Genomic DNA, 20367 nt, shown 5'->3' on the forward strand with positions numbered 1-20367 from the left:
TACTCATAATCCGATGGGACGGCAATCTATCACGATCGGAAAGAGTTCAGGCGCAGGACCAACGACTTTAGGTGCTTTCAGAGGCACAGGATTGTACACACTTCTAACTTCCAGATTCCGGGCTGCTACTGAGAATTTTCGGCAGAAAATCTCAATAACATTTTTATTGGCCAGACCTGGGATTTGAACCCAGGACGTATGACCTAACATGTAGCTACTAGACCAACGAGGCAGTCAATTAGTATTTTTATATACATTCTATTAAGGAAAATATTTTATGTTTAAGAAATTTCACCATTAAATTGTAACAAGTTCTCGTTTCAAATTATTGCTCTTCTAATAATTTTATATTAACGGTAATTAAATATATTTCATATATAAAAACTAAAATAGGTTTGTTTTAATATTTATTATAAATATATTGAAATATATAATAGTATATGGTGTCATATATTATATATAAAAGAAACAACAATTTTATCAACGTATTATATTATTGTGTGTAAGCAATCGATTCTTGTTTACAAGCTTGTGACGTCAGCATATATAAAAATTGCTTATCTGAAAAAGAAAGAACATATATAAACATATACATATAAGTCGGAAGAGTAACTAGCTGCTACTCTTCTGACTTCACGCCAAAAATAATTCGTAACAGCCCGTGAATGTCCCACTACTGAGCTGAAGGCCTCCTCTCCTTTTTTGAGGAGAAGTTTTGGAGCTTATTCCACCACGCTGCTCCAGTGCGGGTTGGTGGAATACACATGTGGCAGAATTCCTGTGAAATTAGACACATGCAGGTTTCCTCACGATGTTTTCCTTCGCCGTAAAGCACAAGATGAATTATAATCACAAATTAAGCACATGAAAATTCAGTGGTGCTTGCCCGGGTTTGAACCCACGATCATCGGTTAAGATTCACACGTTCCTACCATCTATATCTACTGGGCCATCTCGGATTTTTTCTCGGCGAAAAGTAATAGTCTCCATAAATCGTAATACATAACTGTTCGTCAGTAAAGCTCCCCAGACTTCATGATGTTTTCCAACAATCATCAATTTACACAAAACATTAATGAATTATATACCTAAACCTTCCTCAAGAATTACTCCGTCCAACAATGAAAGTTGTATAGAAATCCGTTATGTAGATTTTGAGTTTACAGACAGACGCGGTGGTGGACAACGGTCGTGAGCAAATCTGTTTGTATACCTTTTTTGATATCTTTTGGCAATAACATAAGCATATACTGATATAAACGTCCAAGCGGGTGATTAGTTAAACAATGCTGTCTTCTTCTTTCGAATATAAAATCAATGATGACAGAAAGAGAGGAAACAGTTTTTAACTGAACAGTCGCTACGCAACGTTTGTAAATAAGGCTCGATACTAATTATGTACTTACTGAAGTTATGCAGATCTTTAAGAAAATCGAAAAAAATAAAATTCTTCAATTTCCTTCTGAATTCAGCCAATCTGAAAATAAAAACTAATAGAGAACACTATGGTCTTCTTATTATTACTTATTTAAATAAACGAATCCATAGACGTGGTGTCCTTGCTGCTATTTTATTCTATTCTTATATATAAATGCGAAAGTATCTGTCTGTTACGCCTTCACGGTTAAACCACTCAACTGATTTTGATGAAATTTGCTAAGAAACAAGCTTACTTTCTTACTGCCCCCCTTCCTTTAACACGCTATCAAAGCGGCGGACGAACACTAGTATTTCTTTATTTGAGTTTATCTTTTATATGCCTGCATGTTTTATTTCCAGACAGCATCACAATCGAAACGTTATCTTGTTCAAATGTATCTTCTGCTAAGATTATTTCTCTTCAAAACAAATAAATCCATCCAGCTATACATATAAAGTATATAATACTCTACAGTCTCGTAATACCATTTGAAATTTAAGGACTGATCTTGGACTCTTTGGCTGGTCTGAACATTGCGAAAGCTCGTCTGGGTATCACACATTCATCAAATATTCGATCGCCAAACAGCAATAGTTAGTATTGTTGTGTTCCGGTTTGTAGTGTGATTGAGCCAGTGTAACTATAGACACAATAGACATAACATCTTAGTTCTCAAGGTTTGTGGCGCATTGGCGATGTAAGGAATGGTTATTATATAGTATATTTCGTACAGCGCCAATGGATATGCGGTAATCATTTACCATTTGGTGGCTCATATGCTTATTTTTTTCACTGAAATGACACATTACGCGTTTCCCGTGGGAACAGTGGGGGATACGCGTATATGTGGGACTCGCCGGTGTCCAAGTCACCGAGTGCGCCCCGAACATTTAAACCATTTAAAAACCATTTAAACCATTTATTTTGCTAGACACATACATTACATAAATTATACAGAAGAAAAATAATTAAATTTAAAGAATACAGTGTAGGTAGCAAGGGGTTCATCTCAGTATAAGTTGTGCTAATGCACAGCACTGATTTTCAGATGGCCCCTGACTATTAGGTAAACATAAACAAATGCGCGCACACGAAAATAAATAAATGAAATTATAAGAACAAAAAACTAAAACTAAAAAGCCCTTATCCTTGAGAAAAAAAACATATTACACAAAAAGAAAAACATCACAAGGAACTTAGACATAAGATAGACAGACAGACAGACAGACTTAGACATAAGACATTAAAAATGAATATGATAAATACTAAGTCTATGAGGTAGTATGACTGACACTATATTTGGAGGTTGTTACTCTGACTTTTGTTTATTTAAAAATAATACCGTCAAATGTTTTTTCCAAGTCACCTGGGACGTACTATTACGCAGAGGAGGGGGTAAGTCGTTCCATATCTTGGTGGCAGAGTATTTAAACCCTCCCTTATATTGAGTCGATCTGTGAGCTGGTACCACTAATTTATTTGCTTCTCTCCTACGGGTACATCTCTGCTGCACGTCTCTAACACAGTCCAGCTTATCGTACAGGTATGTCGGCTTTTTCTTAAAAATAACTTTATGTACTAGACACGCGAGATGTATTTTTCTTCGAGCTTCCATTTTTAATGTGTCTGTATCGTTAAGAAACGGCGTGACGTGAGCGCGCTTGGGGACAGGGTAACAGAAACGAACGCACGCATTTTGAACTCTCTGTATGGCCTTTTTGGTTTTTTCGTACAGTCGTGGCCCGTATACTGTGTCACAATAGTTAAACTGAGACAGTACAATGGATTCGACAAGTATTTTCCTAATGGGTTGTGAAAGATATTTTCTAATATTATATAATGTTTTTAAACGATAAAAGGCATTCCTTATTTTACAATTTATATGTTCGACGAACCTGAGTTCATTATTCATAACTAACCCTAAATTAACAATTAACATCGGAATACTACTAAAAAACCAGCGGTACCCTTTCCGTTTTAACGAGAAGCGCCACGGGATCACTTGAGCATGCTACCTTAACGTGGTTCATATGCCTCTCCACCTACATATATTAAAAAAAAATACAACTAGATACTCACTCGCTCCGAGTTGGACCGGCTGACTTCATCACCTGATTGCGCATACATCGATAACTGTGAGAATTCCGAATGTGTTTACATCTAGAATCGAATAAATAGCTTAATATATACATAACTTGTAATACATAAGTCAAATATTACATATAAGCTGATGGCTCTGTGACATGAATACTTGAATCCTAAAGTTATCGGGTTAAAACCTTCAAAGTTCATCTCTTGCTCAGTGGTGAAGGCAAGCATATTGAGCATACTTGCAATTGTGGGATCGAGGGAGTGAAGGAAGCTCTGCCACCAATCAATTGAAGTGTTCATAACAATGACTGCACAAAGTGATAAACCATTAATATATGACCAGGATTTATACCAATTGAACACAAAATCTTTACTCTTATAGTGAAAGTTACGTTCTACGGATCTTTATGTTAATATATAGTTAAATTAAAATTAGTAGACATAGTTAATAACATAGGTACCAAATATTTAAATAAGTGTATTTATTATGTGTGTCGTCATGGAGTGGTGGCCTAGAGAAGCAAAAAGGCCAGTGGGCAGACCACCCGCCCGATGGTCAGACGATTTTAGGAAAATGATAGGTGCTCAATGGATGCGATTAGCACAGGACCGGGTGAATCGGCGCGCCTGTGAGGAGGCCTATGTCCAGCAGTGGATTAATGTGGGCTGAATATGATGATTAAATAGTACTAAAAGTCCTGGTTATTGTTAACGGTGATCAGTCACTTTGTACAGTCAATGTGCACAGCCAATTGAAACAGAGGATGACTTTGCTCAGCGCTTTTTAGTGTTTTACTTTTTTATTTAACAGACTATATTCTTGTAACAGACATTTATAGTTAACAGACATTTATAGACATTTATGATTAAGGTATAAGTGGAACAAAAAGATGATTAAAAATAATTTTTTTTTTTTGTTTTTAGAGTTTATTACTAATTCGTGTACATACGCCATTTATCCCTTAAGCATAGCTCATAATAGTTTTAAAACGTGAGAACTGAAGGTACCATCATGTATATAGTGACTTGATATATTCATCAATTGTCACAAATTCTAAAAGATATAATATAAAAAATAAAGACATTTAGGAATTACTTTACCCAGAATTTTCTGGAATTTCGGTCATAATTTCTAACCTGTAAATAATTGTTATAACATATATAATAATTTATACCATTTATACAATTTTTTTTAAAAATATTTTTTTGGTTTTTTTTTTATATAACAATGTAATTTTTTTTTTATTATTTAAGTCAAATTTAAAATAGTCCCGATTCCCACCCGACGCAAAGCTGCCCATAATGCAGGCTGCATTTCCGCGCTGTACGGCAATGGACAACCTCTGTGCCAAGTGGGACCCGGAGCGCCTGTCAAATCCCCTCTCTCTAAGGCGACAGCCAATCTCCCTTATTAAAGTAAGGGCAAACAAATTAATCAAATTGAAGTTTCCGTCTGTGATTTCAAAATAACTACGTCTTTATCAACAAAAACAATCATTATTTTATTATTGTATGTATATCTGTCTGTTTGTATAGAAGGGAGGGGGGAGATGGTTGTCTAATCTTCTCAACGAGTCGATCGATACTAACTATACTATGGAAAAAACGTATCAAAATTGAGCCACTTTGAATATTACGTTCAATCCTCAACTCACCAACCCAATCTATAAGGTATTTTTTTGCTATTTATCGTTGAAAACAACCTCTTGAGTCCTCGACCTGAAACATAGGGGGTTCTATTCGAATCTTAATATTATAATATGTCATTATCCCTAACGGTAGTACGCGTAAGCGATCCCGTTACCAACGAAAATATAGGAGTTGGTACCGCTGGTTTATTAATGTGTATTGGATGTTCTACGTAACTCTAGGCGCGACTTCATGATAACGCGTAAATGGGTTTTTTCAACCAAACAAAAGGTTAAGGTCATTGTCCCACCGGACTATGTGTGTGAGGAAATATACATAGATGTGTTAGTCATGTTATGTATTTTGCTAGGAGGGACCTACGGCTTCGCCCGCGTATTCGGGGAGTTATTAGGTTCCCTATTTTTCTTTGTACCTGTCAACGTGTATGCAAATTTACATGATGATCGGTTGAGTAGTTACGTGAAAGCGTAACAAACAAACAAACATATTTTCGCATTTATAATATAAGTAAGGAAGCTCGTCTGGGTGCACCACCCCCTCATATATTCTATCGCCGAACAGCAATACTTGGTATTGTGTTCCGGTATGGACGGTGAGTGAGCCAGTGTAACTACAGGGACAAGGGACATAACATCTTAGTTCACATGGTTAGTGGCGCATTGATTATGTAAGGGATGATTAGAAAGCTTACCATCAGCTGTCTCCATACCCGTGGGTATAGCAAGAGAGGACCTAGAGAATTTAGCTAGGCAACGATACTCACACTGGTGTTCAGTAATATCGTAACGAAATAGGATTTTGAATCTTCTAGCTATACATCTGAAATAAACAAAGACCTATTATAATATACTAGAGTTCGATCGAGGCTTCGCCCGCATGTTCGATAGAGAGAATGTTGGTGTTATGAAAAGGTAACGTATGTTGTTCCTCGGGGTTAAAGCCCATCAAAATCAGTTTAGCATTCTAACCGTAAAAGCGTAAATATATTTATGATAGCAAACGAGTACGATTTTTTTTCACAATCTTTACGTAGATATTGAAATAGGGTATTGAAAGTGACTCAACTAAATTCTATAGTGCTAATAAAGCACTAAAAAAAAAACACAAAATTTGTATTCAATCGATAAGTTCCATAAAAATGTATATAAATTTTACATTTTCAAATTTCGCGCGTAATTTGACGCAAACGCTGAACGCTATTGGACGCCATATTGCTCTGTAGTCATAACGTCAGTTGGCTGTGTACAAAAATGTTGTAACATTGGTTACGAATATAATAAAAGTAAATACAAAGCACGCACGCTATACACGCTGATCACTTGACATTTGAGTACTTAGCTTACACAGCCGCGTGACGTAATAACATGGCGGCTACTATTTCATGATGTTCAAAAACAGATTAAAAAAACTGAAAACTTTAGAATGAACTGAAACATATCCATACATTATCCGACTGCTTTTTGCCTAAGCTATCTCAATAATATATTTTTAGTTTTTTTTTTCTATTTTTAGATATTATGTTACAGTAATCTACTTTAAAAAAATGACCACTTACTCCTTATCATCGCTGCTTAATGTATTGACGAGAGAGCTCCGATTTAAAATGTTCTTCTTAACTAAAAAAAAAAAAGAAAACATTATTAAAACTTACAGCCGATGAATGACTCGACTTCGTTTTACAGAAATTAGCAAATATTCCATTATGTTGATAATATACTCTGAATTTAAAACTAAGCTCGTTAATATTTTATCAATCAAATCAATCAATCAATCAACAGCCAATCGTTGTCCACTGCTGAACATAGGCCTCTCCCAAGGTGCGCCAAAGCTCCCTGCCCTTCGCCTTCCGCATCCAGTTGGTGGAGGGCGCCCTACGCTGCGCTTGCCGATTCGCGGTCTCCACTCTAGGACTCGTCTGCTCCAACGGCCATCGGTCCTACGACATACGTGACCAGCCCACTGCCACTTCAGCCTGCTAATTTTGCAACCTATGTCGGTGACACCGGTTCTTTTCCGGATAATCTCATTTCTGATCTTATCCTTCAAAGATACTCCGAGCATAGCTCGCTCCATAGCACGCTGAGCGACTTTGAATTTGTGGACTAGTCCCGCAGTTAGTGTCCACGTTTCGGCACCGTATGTCATATTTTATCAATGGTCTTTTATCGTATGCTCGTGATCATAAAGTGGTCATACGTCTTTCCCTTCGACCTTTCCTCCTCACATTTCTCATCCTCAACTTCCATTATGTACTATTTATATCTAATATTAATAATATAGTATAATATCATACTAATAAAATCTAGCAAACGTCGACTTCTGTCATGGCGGTCAGTGTATAGAATAGAATGTGATGTACTATAGCGCCATCTCGCGGTGATATACATCAAACTGGATATTAAGTATAAACACCCATGAAAAATCGTATAATATTTCACGTGTATGTAATGTGCCAACTGTCGTAGTGAACGGTCAAACGGAGTCGATGTATATTAATCACAAACAAATATACTCCATCTACTCTCATACATTTTTTTTATAGAGTACGAAGGCGGATGAGCATATAGGTCACCTGATGGTAAGTGGTCCCCAACGCCCATAAGTAAGAAATGTTAACCATCGCTTACATCACCAATGCGCCACCAACCTTGGGAACTAAGATGTTATGTCCCTTGTGCCTGTATTTAAACTGGCTCACTCACCCTTCAAACCGGAACACAACAATACCAAGTATTGCTATTTTGCGGTAGAATATCTGATGAGTGGGTGGTACCTAATCAGACGAGCTCGCACAAAGCCCTATCACCAGTATTTACATATACATATTATATATACTATAATTATTAAAAGATTAAATTTATATATTACTAACAAATTTTATATGGTAGCTTCATTATACTTCTGAATCGTCTGTCCAACCAGTGCCTATTAATTAAAAAAAAAACAATGTATCATAATAAAATGTTAAATCATAGATTACAGATATAAGTTAGGTTAGATATATTCATAGACTATTCAAGATTTCGGACAATGACATCATTTCAATTCAATGTTTTTTCTCTTCAATTCATTTGTCTTTACTCTTCCTGTGATTGTCATATACTATATAGAATATATGTCTAATAGGACTGTCTCGTTGGTCTAGTGGCTTGATGTAAGGCCACGGACCCGGAAGTCCTGGGTTCAATTCCCAGGTCGGGCCCATAAAAAGTTATTGGGTTTTTCTGTCAGAAAATTCTCAGTAGCAGCCAGGAGTCTGAAAGTTGGAAGTATGTGCACTCCCGTGCCTCGGAAAGCACGTAAAGCCGTTGGTCCTGCGCCTGAACTCTTTCCGGTCGTGTCGGATTGTCGTCCCATCGGATTATGAGAGTTAGGGAATAGAGTGCACCTGTGTTTGCGCACACACTTGTGCACTATAATATCTGTGCAGTTGGCTAATCTCTCTTGAGATTGGCCGCCGTGGCCGAAATCGGTCTGGGGGAGATTATTATTATAGAATATATGTATTTAGCAGCTAATTCGAAAATAATTTATTTCACATACATTCAACCAGCTGTGTTAAAAACATAAAGAAATTATTATTATTTTAATACTGTTTTAAAAATAAAAAAATGCTTTTCCTATGGTCAAGACCCAAGCATTATTTAAGACATTTAATGTAGCTGTTTATAATAGTTCAATCATTTTAAACTTTAATATATAAACGATTCAAAATATATGTTAATAAAATACTCACTTGTTAACGTTTCCTTTTGAATATTTAGTATCGCCAGAAGTATCTAGAATAAGAAAAAAATAAAACAAATAAAACATTATGTAAGTTCCTATTAATCTTCACAAAACTGACTGAACAGCTGCAGAAAGAACTTAAAAATTGTACCATAAATTTAAAACAAACTAATAAAATATTAAACTAAATCTTTACCCCAAAAAAGGTTATCAGGAGTTTGAAAATATCGACAATTAACCAAATAGTCGTCGATAGCTTATAAAAAATTTCAAACGCAGCTCCAGAGACACAAACGTCCACGAGTGTTGCAATTACAAGAACATAAAAACATCCTTGGTTGATAATGGGAGTACCAGAAGAGATAAAATATGACGACAATCGATTGTTAACGTTAGCTATGTACCTATAACCCCTTGAAACCTAATAAGGAATAAAGAAAAATGAACCTTAGATATATTTTTTTTTATAATATAGCTAGGCGGACGAGCATTTGGGCCACCTGAAGGTAAGTGGTCACCAACGCCAATAGACATTGGCATTGTAAATGTTAACCATCGCTCACATCGTCAATGTGCTGCTAAATACTAACCTTGGGAACTAAGATTGCCTCCCTTGTGCCTCACTCACATTGTCTCACTCACCCTTCAAACCGGAACACAACAACAACAAGTATCTGTTTTGTGGTAGAATATCTGATGATGCGAGTGGATACCTACCCCGACGTGCTTGCACAAAGCCCTACCACCAGTAACGATATGTACATACATATTCTATACGAGTTGCTAATAGCTCTGCTGTATTACGCACTACAAACGGATCTTGATTAATATCTCTATATATATAATACAACACTATTTTACTTTATTATTGATGTCAACTTTTATTTTACTTTATTAACTTCGCAGACATTCAAGGAGCCATTATTTCGCGAATCCATAATGAAAATCATTTATTATTCAAAATCTCGACCAATTATATCGCTTCCGTTTAATATCGAAGATGCTTATTTGTCTTTTTTCCTCTTGTGATTGGAATAGGTAATAGATAGAGATATGTGCGCAGCAACTTTTGTCTTATATCTGACCGGCAAACTTACATTACGCGTATTACACACACGGATCATAGATTAAATTAACCATAAACCACTTTGTTTAGCGGACGAACAGTTAAACAGTGCTGGTCTTCTTCTTTCGAATGTCAAATCAATAATGACAGAAAGAGATAAATCAATGTTTAACTAGAGAGCTAAGCAACGTTTATAAGTGAAGCGAGTATTTTTTATAATAAATACTAACCCGATTCTTGAGCCATGTATGATCTATTCTTTGATCTCATGTGACGTAGATACGACCTGGTCGGAGAAGTAATTTGAATAATTCATAATTAAAGAAAGTCAATTAATGAATACACAGTAAAATAAATTATGACAGAGTTTTTAAAGCGTAGTTCGATGTCGCTTCAAGTGTAATGTTAACGAGCAAACACACGGTGCCGTGTCACACACGTCATAATTATAAATTATAAAATATTATTATATAATCTATAAAAAAACAATTTAACATTTTCTTAAATATTTTTTTAAATATAAGGGTGATTGTCCCGAACAATTTATATATATATATATATATATATATTATATATAAATTGTTCGTTGTATCGGTATATTTATACATATTCACATAATGTTATTGGATGTGTTTTATTATAATCTTAAATAAATATTTCATTATTTTTCATAATCACAATATTATTTGTGGCATAATATTTAACACTTACGTATAAACTTTGTCTTTAAAAAAAAGATCTGTCACTATGACACACAGACAAAAAATATTTTCGTTGGAGAATTTTTATCGTGTTTGAATAGAGTAAATAATTGTTATGAGCTGATTTATGGGAAATATATAACTATAGAGATGAAGAGAGTTATCTCACTCAGATTGTATGATCACCGGAACTTCCGATCGTCTCCTCAGAGCAACGTGAGCCATCTCTCTCGAGGCGCCGAGCTCTGAAACGGAATCGCCACATACATCAACCCAGTGGATAGAACCCACGTTAGCTGCAAGAAACAAAAAAAAAACCAGAATGCCATTGAGTATAATTGTATTGTATAACTGTTTCGAGAATTTGAATTCAAATTTCGAATTGTCAATTAAACTTAACTAATATCATACATGTAATCCTTTCACGACATAACTACACAAACGATCGTACCAACACAGGGGTACAGAAAAGGACGTGAGAATGCTTGTGTTTGAATTGTATTGAAATATATAGCGGTTCTCGTTAGAATCTACATTTCAAACTTGTAAAATAACGATTCAAAAGTGCTCACATGAGTACGTGAATAAAGTATAATATTTTGATTTTATTTCATTTTTGTTTTTAATCTCGTAAGTGACGGTGAGGCAAACCTTATCATTTAAGTTTTATTATTAATCGTTATTTTAATTTTTGTAGCTATTTTTATACATTACTTAACTCACATTTGCACAATTTAGTCTGAATTTAATCACTATTTACCTTTTTTATAGTTCCTATGTTTTATTGAGGACCACTATGTAACATTTAGTTTAAAATATTTTTTTTAAGTTTCTGTTTAGTCATTATATATGCTTGCTGTGGTCTCCTTTAATTGAAGGAGCACACATATTTTAAAATATTACTCTACGATGTAATGTACTCGTAAGTGCGCATCCTTTGTTGGAGATCCTTAATAAATAAATAAATAAATAAAAAGGGGAGGAGAACTTAGACCAGCAGTGGGATAATAACAGTAACAGCCTGTTAATGTCCCACTGCTGGGCTAAAGCCTCCTCTCCCTTTTGAGGAGAAGGTTTGGAGCTTATTCCACCACCCTGCTCTAATGTGGGTGCTAGAATACACATGTGACAGAATTTCAATGAAATTAGACACATGCAGGTTTCCTCACGATGTTTTCCTTCACCGTAAAGCACGAGATGAATTATAAACACAAATTAAGCACATGAAAATTCAGTGGTGCTTGCCCGGGTTTGAGTGGGATAATAAAAAGCTGGAACTTTTCTATTAGTTTGATTTAAAACTTCGATTGAAATTCACCGTATTCTACCACCTCGGCTATCTCTCTTTAAGCACAATAATCCGCTGAACAGAAAGTTGAATTCAGTTCAGAAATTATTCAATTTCTTAAAAAATATCAAATGCTAAAACTAACGAAGTAAATAAGTTACCTGCTATTCTTATATCGCTGTCCATATTTTTTTTCTGAAACAAAAATATTGTCAAAATTAGAAATCACTCAAATCTAAAATGATAATACATTTTGAGATTGAACTGACTTGAGATCATTTGAGTCGAGGTCTTGAATAGTCTATGGTATTCGTTATGGATTATTCATTGATGTGTAAGCATCTTAGCGCTCTGTGTAAGGTGCTAACTGAGACTTCGAACGTCAGACGAGTTAGCGCAAGATTTCGAGCGTCAGATGATGTAAGCGTCAGATTCGTTATTGTAAGTGCGTTAATGTCTGTGTGAGCTCGGTACACGAGCTCACGTGTTTACACATCAATTCTCATGAGTACATAAGCGTTCAAGCCATTTATTATTTTTTATGATTATATTTAGAACGACTTACGCTTTGTACGACTTCATTTTTACATTTTTTTCTCGGCTTAGCTGGCGACGCGAACATTTTTTCACTGTGAAAGAAAATTAATGTTTAGCGTGCTGATGGATCATTATTAATTAGCAACGATTAATTAAAAAAACATGTATTATTTACTAGGGGCCAAGCTCGTCGGGGATACCTACTTAGTGTACTTCACCCTTCAAACCACAGGCACAAGGGACATACCATCTCAGTTCACAAGGTTGTTGTAAGGAATGGTTAATATCTCTTACATCGTCAATGTCTATTGGCGGTGGTGACCACTTAACATCTGATCAGGCAGCCCATTTCCCCTCTAACTTATCTATACCATAAAAAAAACTATTGTAACTTTTATTCAAGTACGCTCTTAAAACATTTTTAACGTAATTTTTCAAGATTAAATTTAATGTAAAGCTACCACCGGTCCGGTATGTAGATTCTTCCGTAAAGAAACGGCAAGTTACTCAGTAATTACTTTTTTCATCATCCATAAAAAACATAATTACATGTAGTAACATTTATACTTACATATGATATATACTGTATGAAACTATGACTATATGACTGCCTCGTTGGTCTAGTGGCTATATGTAAGGCTGCAGACTCGGAGGTCCTGGGTCCAATTCCCAGGTCGGGCCAATAAAAAGTTATTGGGTTTTTCTGTCAGAAAATTCTCTGGAAGTTTGAAGTGTGTACACTCCCGTGCCTCGGAAAGCACGTAAAGCCGTTGGTCCTGCGCCTAAACTCTTTCCAATCGTGTGGGATTGCAGTCCCATCGGATTATGAGAGTTAGGGAATAGAGAGTACACCTGTGTTTGCGCACACACTTGTGCACTATAATATCTACTGCGCAGTTGGCTAATCTCTCTTTAGTCGTAGTTTTGGTCGAAATCGGCCTGGAGGACAGTATTATTACTGTATGAAAATTCAAAGTCCAAGCTTTGAATTTTTATCGTCTTTTATCATCTATATACATATTATATATACCTTATTTACTTAATAAGTTACGTACTTGCTATCGACAGGTGAATATATATTTTGTAACAGTTCTTGAGTCACGTCCGTCGTTGTTGCCATATCTAAAAAAGAAAAGAAACGTTTTCATTACAGTACACACTGATATGGGTTATATGTTGGCGTTGATGTAATAATATATAAAGATTATAAATAGTCAGCAATCTCACTGTAGGGCTAAAGTCCCATTAAGAAGTCTTAAGAGTTTATAACACGCAAATTTTCCATCAGAGTGCTGCAGCTTCCTTACGATTTACGAGATGATACAAGGCCCAAAGTCCAGGTCAACTTCCGGTTAAAGTCCAAGTAAGCACCATTAAGCGTACAAGGGCTTAAATTGTTGCAGTTAATCTATTGGTTGGCGAAGGAAAACATCATGAGAAAACGTATGTGTTGGAAGCTATTCTGCCACACGTCTACAATCATCAGCACCATCCACCAAACCACTGTATGGAAGTGGTGATCTGGTGGAACTAGTTCTACATATGGCTAGATTTAAGTTTATCATAAAACTATATATTTCGAAAACATTTTTGTTCCTTTTAAATTTCCATTGTTCTGTTGACTTACCAACGCTGGCCTTCTTCAAGCTATCTTCTTTAATCTAAAAATATAAAAAATAAAAGTAAAGTAACAGCCTGTGAATGTCCCACTGCTGGGCTAAGGCCCCCTCTCCCTTTTCGAGGAGAAGGTATGAAGCTTATTCCACCACGCTGCTTCAATGCGGATTGGTGGAATACACATGTGGCAGAATTTCAGTGAAATTAGACACATGCAGGTTTCCTCACGATGTTTTCCTTCACCGTATAGCACGAGATGAATTATAATGACAAATTAAGCACATGAAAATTCCGTGGTGCTTGTCCGGGTTTGACCCACGATCATCGGTTAAAATTCACGCTTTCTTACCACTGGGCCATCTCAGCTAGCTGAGAAAAATATAAAGATAGCAGTGAAATACAAAATAACTTATTATTAATTTATTCGTAGACTACCCGGTGGTATGTGGAAACCAGCATTTGGAATGAGATTGACACAAAAAACTAATATTAACAATACCATAAATGTACCGTTAGAAAAAGTTATCGAACTTGTTAAATATTACGTTGCTGGAGCCAAAGTGTTGTATTCTTTTTTTTTTTTTTTTTAGAATAGGAAGGTGGACGAGCATATGGGCCACCTGATGGTAAGTGGTCACCAAACGCCCTTAGACATTGGCATTGTAAGAAATGTCAACCATCGCTTATAGCCAATGCGCCACCAACCTTGGGAACTAAGATTTTATGTCCCTTGTGCCTGTAATTACACTGGCTCACTCACCCTTCAAACAAACACAACAATATCAAGTATTGCTGTTTTGCGGTAGAATATCTGATGAGTGGGTGGTACCTACCCAAACGGGCTTGCACAAAGCCCTACCCCCAGTAAAATCCCGTTTTCTACAATAAAATCCCGCAAACTTTAATTAGATTCAATCATATTTTTAAAAAACATCGCTGAAACTATCCGACAGAACTAGCCGACACATGACATTCCTGAGCGTAAAATTTTCTACTATACCCTGTACAAGTTAGCTTGATCTTTTTGACAGACGGGCTAGTGATGAGAAACGGAAAATATCTATAAATAGTAGTCCAACAAATAACGTTTTAAAATACTTGTAACTGTGACGAGATGGTGTACATAATACACCCATATTATGTGTGAAATTCTTTATTGCACTAGACATATACAACATTGGATAGATAAGCGACGGTGGGTCAATATTCATAATAAGTACCTATTTAATATTACAGGGTTATTTTTTGACCTCCCGCCAAATTTAAATAGCTGGTTCAGACCATGAAAGTAAACAACTTTCCCAAAGAAACATGGGTCGAATCTTTTTTCACTTTTCGTAATTCAAATTAGAATTTTTTTTTTTATATTAAAAGTTACTGTCCGTTAACTGTACTTATCCGTCCGACCGATGTAACTTGTTTAAAAAAAATTGTACAAGCGTCTATTATTTTCAGTGTTCCTATTTAAATTTTACTTTGAAGCAATAAAAAGTTTTAAAAATTTCGGATAACGCTTGAATCTTTAGGAACTTTTGTGTTATATGTATTTTTTTAATATTTTTACATTAATTTATAAAATCATTAAATTAAGAAAATAATATGTTCGTCATTGCAAAGTTATGTCGATAAGAAAAATTTACATCTGTCAAAAAGATCAAGTTAACTTGTACAGGGTATAGACTGTACAACTTTGTAGTTTATATGACGTTTTAACGCATTGACTTAGAAACTTGAAATTTTGTATGCTAGTCAATTAAAGATTCCTCAAAGTGATGGTGACCACAAAATAAGGCGCAGAAATTTTAAGCACTTTTTTTTATTTTTCCTGCGCGGTCTATTGATCATGGCATGGATAGTTAATTAAAGATACACAAATGAGTTAAAACTTTATATAAGCTACAAAGTAGTACAGTCTCGTAGAAAAGTTTAGGCTCAGGAATGTCATCTGTCGGCTAGTTTCAACGACGTTTTAAAAAAACAACACGACTTGAATAAATTATACATATTTTGATTTCAATATGAAAAATACTCACTTCAACCCGAGACTCTTTCAATATTTTTGTTACATCGCTCGGTTGTTTGCTACAAACAAAATGACACAGTGATATTATTGTATTCCTATGTGACCTTACTTTAGTAATGAGTAATAACTGTACAACTATTTCTGTAGCGTTGTTAATTACAAGTAAAAATAAATAAATAACATTATAATAAGATAAAAATGATTTGTCATAAAAATTAAAACACAAATGCATGCACTGATGTAAAAGCCCACAGACGCATCACCTTATAAACTATCGAATACTAACACACACTAATGCGTGTTCAAACACGCACACACACGTTAATTAATTATAAACAAACTCAAACACACGCACAGACTCTCAAAACGATGACACGCACACACTCACGAGAACACGTTATAGAAACAACAAACGAAAAATCCACTCAGTCTAACACAGCCATACCGTTATCAAATATATCATTGAAATACAAGAAAATATATATTACCTTAATTTTGACGTTCCCGAATTGCTATCACTCACCAACGAATTTAATCTAGCGAGTTCAATGACCCTATTCTCATGCCCCTGTCGATAACGCGTCCTCCCCCTGCGCCGCTTGTTACCAGTCTTAACCTTGCGTGCTGTGGAACAACCTTTGAAGATCCGTCGCGAACATCCGGAGCAGAATATAACGCCCTTGAACACTTCCGCGTTGTGTAAATTAGTTTCGCTGCAAACGTCTGAAATTTAAAGAGTAGTAGATGGGTAGAGGGGAGGGAAGGTAGTGTCTCGAGCAGAGAGTACAACAGTTGCATCTTTGCATAACATTCTTGGTTGTAGGGCTTTATGCAAATCAGTCTGGGTTATGTCATCACATATTCGACAATATTTAGTATTTTTGTGTATGTTGTGTTTAAAGGGGGATGGTAACAACAGTTACAAGGGATATATCTTAGTTCCCAAGGTTGGAGGCGCATTGGTGATGTTGGTAATGGTTAATATTTCTCACAGCCAATGGTTGGTGACCAGTTACCAACAGGAGGCTATTTTGCACGTCCACCTACATATTTCATATATAAAAATTGACCTGTTCGACTTGAACCAAGGACTAGACCAATATGGCAGTGATTAACACTAAACTTATGGCGAGTAACTTACAACACTTGTTGCAGCGATCGTGATAACTGAACCCATCTCGTATGGTTCCCTCGCCTGGTCGCACAGGGGAATTGCAATGTTCGCACACCTCGCAACTGCCATCAAAGTATTATATACGGTAATTAAGCGTGTTTACTGTATTCAAAACTACTTACAAAAAACGATAATAGAAATAAAGAGTTGTTTAATTGAAGTAAATTACCCTACTATTCGTTATTCGTAGCTTTCTGATGTTTAAGCATACGAATCATTTTAAACGCTACATGTAACTAATGTCTGCCTTCAGCGTACACTTTTAATCGACGTTACAACGTCAGGCACACCGGTCAATACATCTCCCAACAGCGAACGAAGACAATTAATTTTGACATTTTGTGCTAACGCTAGACAAGACGTCCATACACCGACATTAACGTTTCAAAGAGACCACAACACTTCATGACGCGGCGTACGGTGTGACGTCGTAGGCGTCTGATGACGTTTCTAGCAGACCACAGGTAAGCCAATAATAGCTTCTAAATTACGCCTCTGAATATGTGATATTTGTTCTTCTTCCATGCTTACTAAGTACTTGGTTGCAACAATTTTATCATGCGAAAGCGATCCCGTGGCGCTCCTCGTTAAGACGGAAAGGGTACCGCTGGTTTTTTAGTGGGTAATCCGATGTTCGGGGCGCAATCGGCGCCTTGAACAGCGGCGAGCCCCACATACCCACCCACTGTTCCCGTGGGGGAAACGCGTAACTGCGTAACGTAAAAATGGTTGCAACAATTTACGATTACTGTCACAAGACTGCCCTGTCCATTCCATACAAATCGCAATCAACGTTAACGCTATAGAATAAGTAAAAATACTCTCACTGGGCACACAGGAATTGGTCGTCGCGTCATGTCATATCGTCGCTCACATAGGACGTGTTGAGCCCAGAAATATGGATGAAAATTTACGCGTAAATTAATAATGTTGTATCTATACATTTACTGCTAAGTTATTCACTTAAATTCATAAGGTGTACTCGTAATGAACAATATAAAGTAAACACTTACGCCATTTTGTTTGTTTTTTTTTGTATTGTATTTTTTCTACATTTTCTAAGTTACAAAAATTTCATATCGATTTTGACAAATTTGGCAATGACATAATGTTCTTGAATGCTTTTTAATTTCTGGTAGCGTTGTGTTGCCAGTCTTACGTCATAAATTTAAAATCTTTGCTAGACGCCAGTACACCCAAGATGATAGATAGATTCTCCAAGAGAATCTGAATTGAGATTAAGCGGTAATTTCTGCCACCATTCCACGCGGTCATGTTTTGTACAGAAGCTATTTTTAATTTAATTTGCATATACTTAGTGGTAAGAACGCGTGAATCTTAACCGATGATCGTGGGTTCAAACCCGGGCAAGCACCACTGAATTTTCATGTGCTTAATTCGTGTTTATAATTCATGTCGAGCTTGACGGCGAAGGAAACTATTAGATTCTTTTTTTTAACTCCCAAACGAATGAATCGATTTTGATGCGATTTTTTCAGTTGGAAACCTAATGTGGTCGAGATGATAATTAGCTTTAATTTTGGATGATTTGTCCTCCCGCTTCACATATAAAACGTATTCCACCGCGCTTCTCCAATGCACCAATCCGGTGCTCTACGCTCATGATGTATGGATATGTAGGTGTGGTTAGGTTCGAAGCTGTATTCTGTAGATGAGCGAAAGAGCGAAACACAGGACAGCATAAGAATAAACAAACACAAATAATAAAACACTTTTTTTTAAATATAATTTAATTATAAAATATATAAAATACGAATCAAGGCCTCTTTGAAATAGTTTGAATTAGTTTTTATCACAAGTAATTTACTAATATGTATCGTGGCGATTTTAGATCAAAGAATATTTATATAATATAATAAACGAAATATATATATTTAGTATAGCACCATAATTTAACATAAATATACATATTTAAACAAAATATTGAGCATTACATAGAAAATTCCTTATAATTATATATCATGTACAATTATAAACAAATTATATATAAAAAAATATTATTGTTTAGTTAAGTATTTAATTAAGCTGCATTAATTAAGTCTTCAGAAAATTACAAACAATTATAAAACATTTGTTCACAACGCAGCATAATTATACAGACTATTGACAAAGAGAATTTTTTGTTAACGACTAAACTTTATAAATTTTCCTTTAGCGGATTTCGATTTAAAACGGAACTATTGATTAATTATATAATCAAATACATTTTCAGCTTTACTTATAAATTTTATTATAATATAAACATCTTTAGTTATACGTGTTTTCTTCCGTCAAATCAATAATGAGAGAAAAAGAGCAATATGTGTTTCACTCGACACCCACTAAATGTATTTAGACATAATATGATTTAAAAAGCAAAAAACTGTGAGACGAAATCGAACGAAAGAGGGACAGAAAATGTCTTCAAACTATAAAAGTATCGTTAAAAAGAGACAAATATAATAAAATTGATCATTAACAAGTTCAGCCAATAAGAGAAATATTCATCCATTGAAATAAATTTGAAAAAATATTTGTCCTACTTACCAATAACATCGTTAAATATATCACTTACAACACACACGCCTACTACAGTCTTACTTACAAACGTTGCAAAGCGGCTGTTTAATTAAACACTGATTTCTCTCTTTCAGTCGTTATTGATTTCACATTCGAAAGAAAAAGTCGCAGCTTTGTTTAACAAATCACTCGCTGAAGAATATTTATAATAAAGACCGTTAGTCCTTGCAATAAATATACTATTTCAGTATTTGAGTTCATACAGAGCTGTTTTAAGGTTAAGTCATCTGTTTATAGTTGCGTTTTTTTTTTATTTTTCTGGCGCGTATGTACGCTATTTGAGCACAAAATATTCTGCCAATATCACTAGTCATAACCAACTGACAGATGTCAGGTGAAAATCGCACAGTGTCTTTTATGTAAGCAAACCAAGATCTCACTTTAAAAATATTCAAAGTTTTTTTTTTTTAATATTTTTTTGTAACACAATTTAATTTTATAATAAAATATATATGTGTATAAATCATTAATATTAACTTAAATACTAAGGG

At 35.3% G+C, this 20367-nt stretch overlaps 1 protein-coding gene across 3 annotated transcripts; it reads right to left on the minus strand.

Annotated features, from left to right (window-relative positions):
• Nucleotides 1-441: 441 nt before the first annotated feature.
• On the minus strand, nt 442-18389 carry LOC126778879 (uncharacterized). Of its 3 annotated transcripts, none has more exons than XM_050502617.1 (19): nt 18310-18389; nt 17264-17358; nt 16611-16845; nt 16133-16181; nt 14110-14143; nt 13538-13604; nt 12511-12574; nt 12107-12140; nt 10827-10902; nt 10187-10242; nt 8898-8940; nt 8034-8086; nt 6717-6777; nt 5925-5980; nt 5167-5230; nt 4613-4648; nt 3500-3580; nt 1407-1477; nt 442-561 (listed from the first exon to the last, which is right to left on the minus strand). In XM_050502617.1, the coding sequence occupies exons 1-19, from the start codon at nt 18312-18314 to the stop codon at nt 494-496; spliced, it is 1248 nt and encodes a 415-aa protein (XP_050358574.1). In that variant the 5' UTR covers nt 18315-18389; the 3' UTR covers nt 442-493. The 3 variants fall into 3 exon arrangements, with proteins under 3 accessions (XP_050358574.1, XP_050358573.1, XP_050358572.1); XM_050502616.1 differs by having other exon boundaries at nt 3500-3553; nt 10827-10953; XM_050502615.1 differs by having other exon boundaries at nt 10827-10953.
• Nucleotides 18390-20367: the final 1978 nt, after the last annotated feature.

The sequence above is a fragment of the Nymphalis io genome, chromosome 27 (genome assembly GCF_905147045.1).
Source record: "Nymphalis io chromosome 27, ilAglIoxx1.1, whole genome shotgun sequence".
Lineage (NCBI taxonomy): Eukaryota > Metazoa > Arthropoda > Insecta > Lepidoptera > Nymphalidae > Nymphalis > Nymphalis io.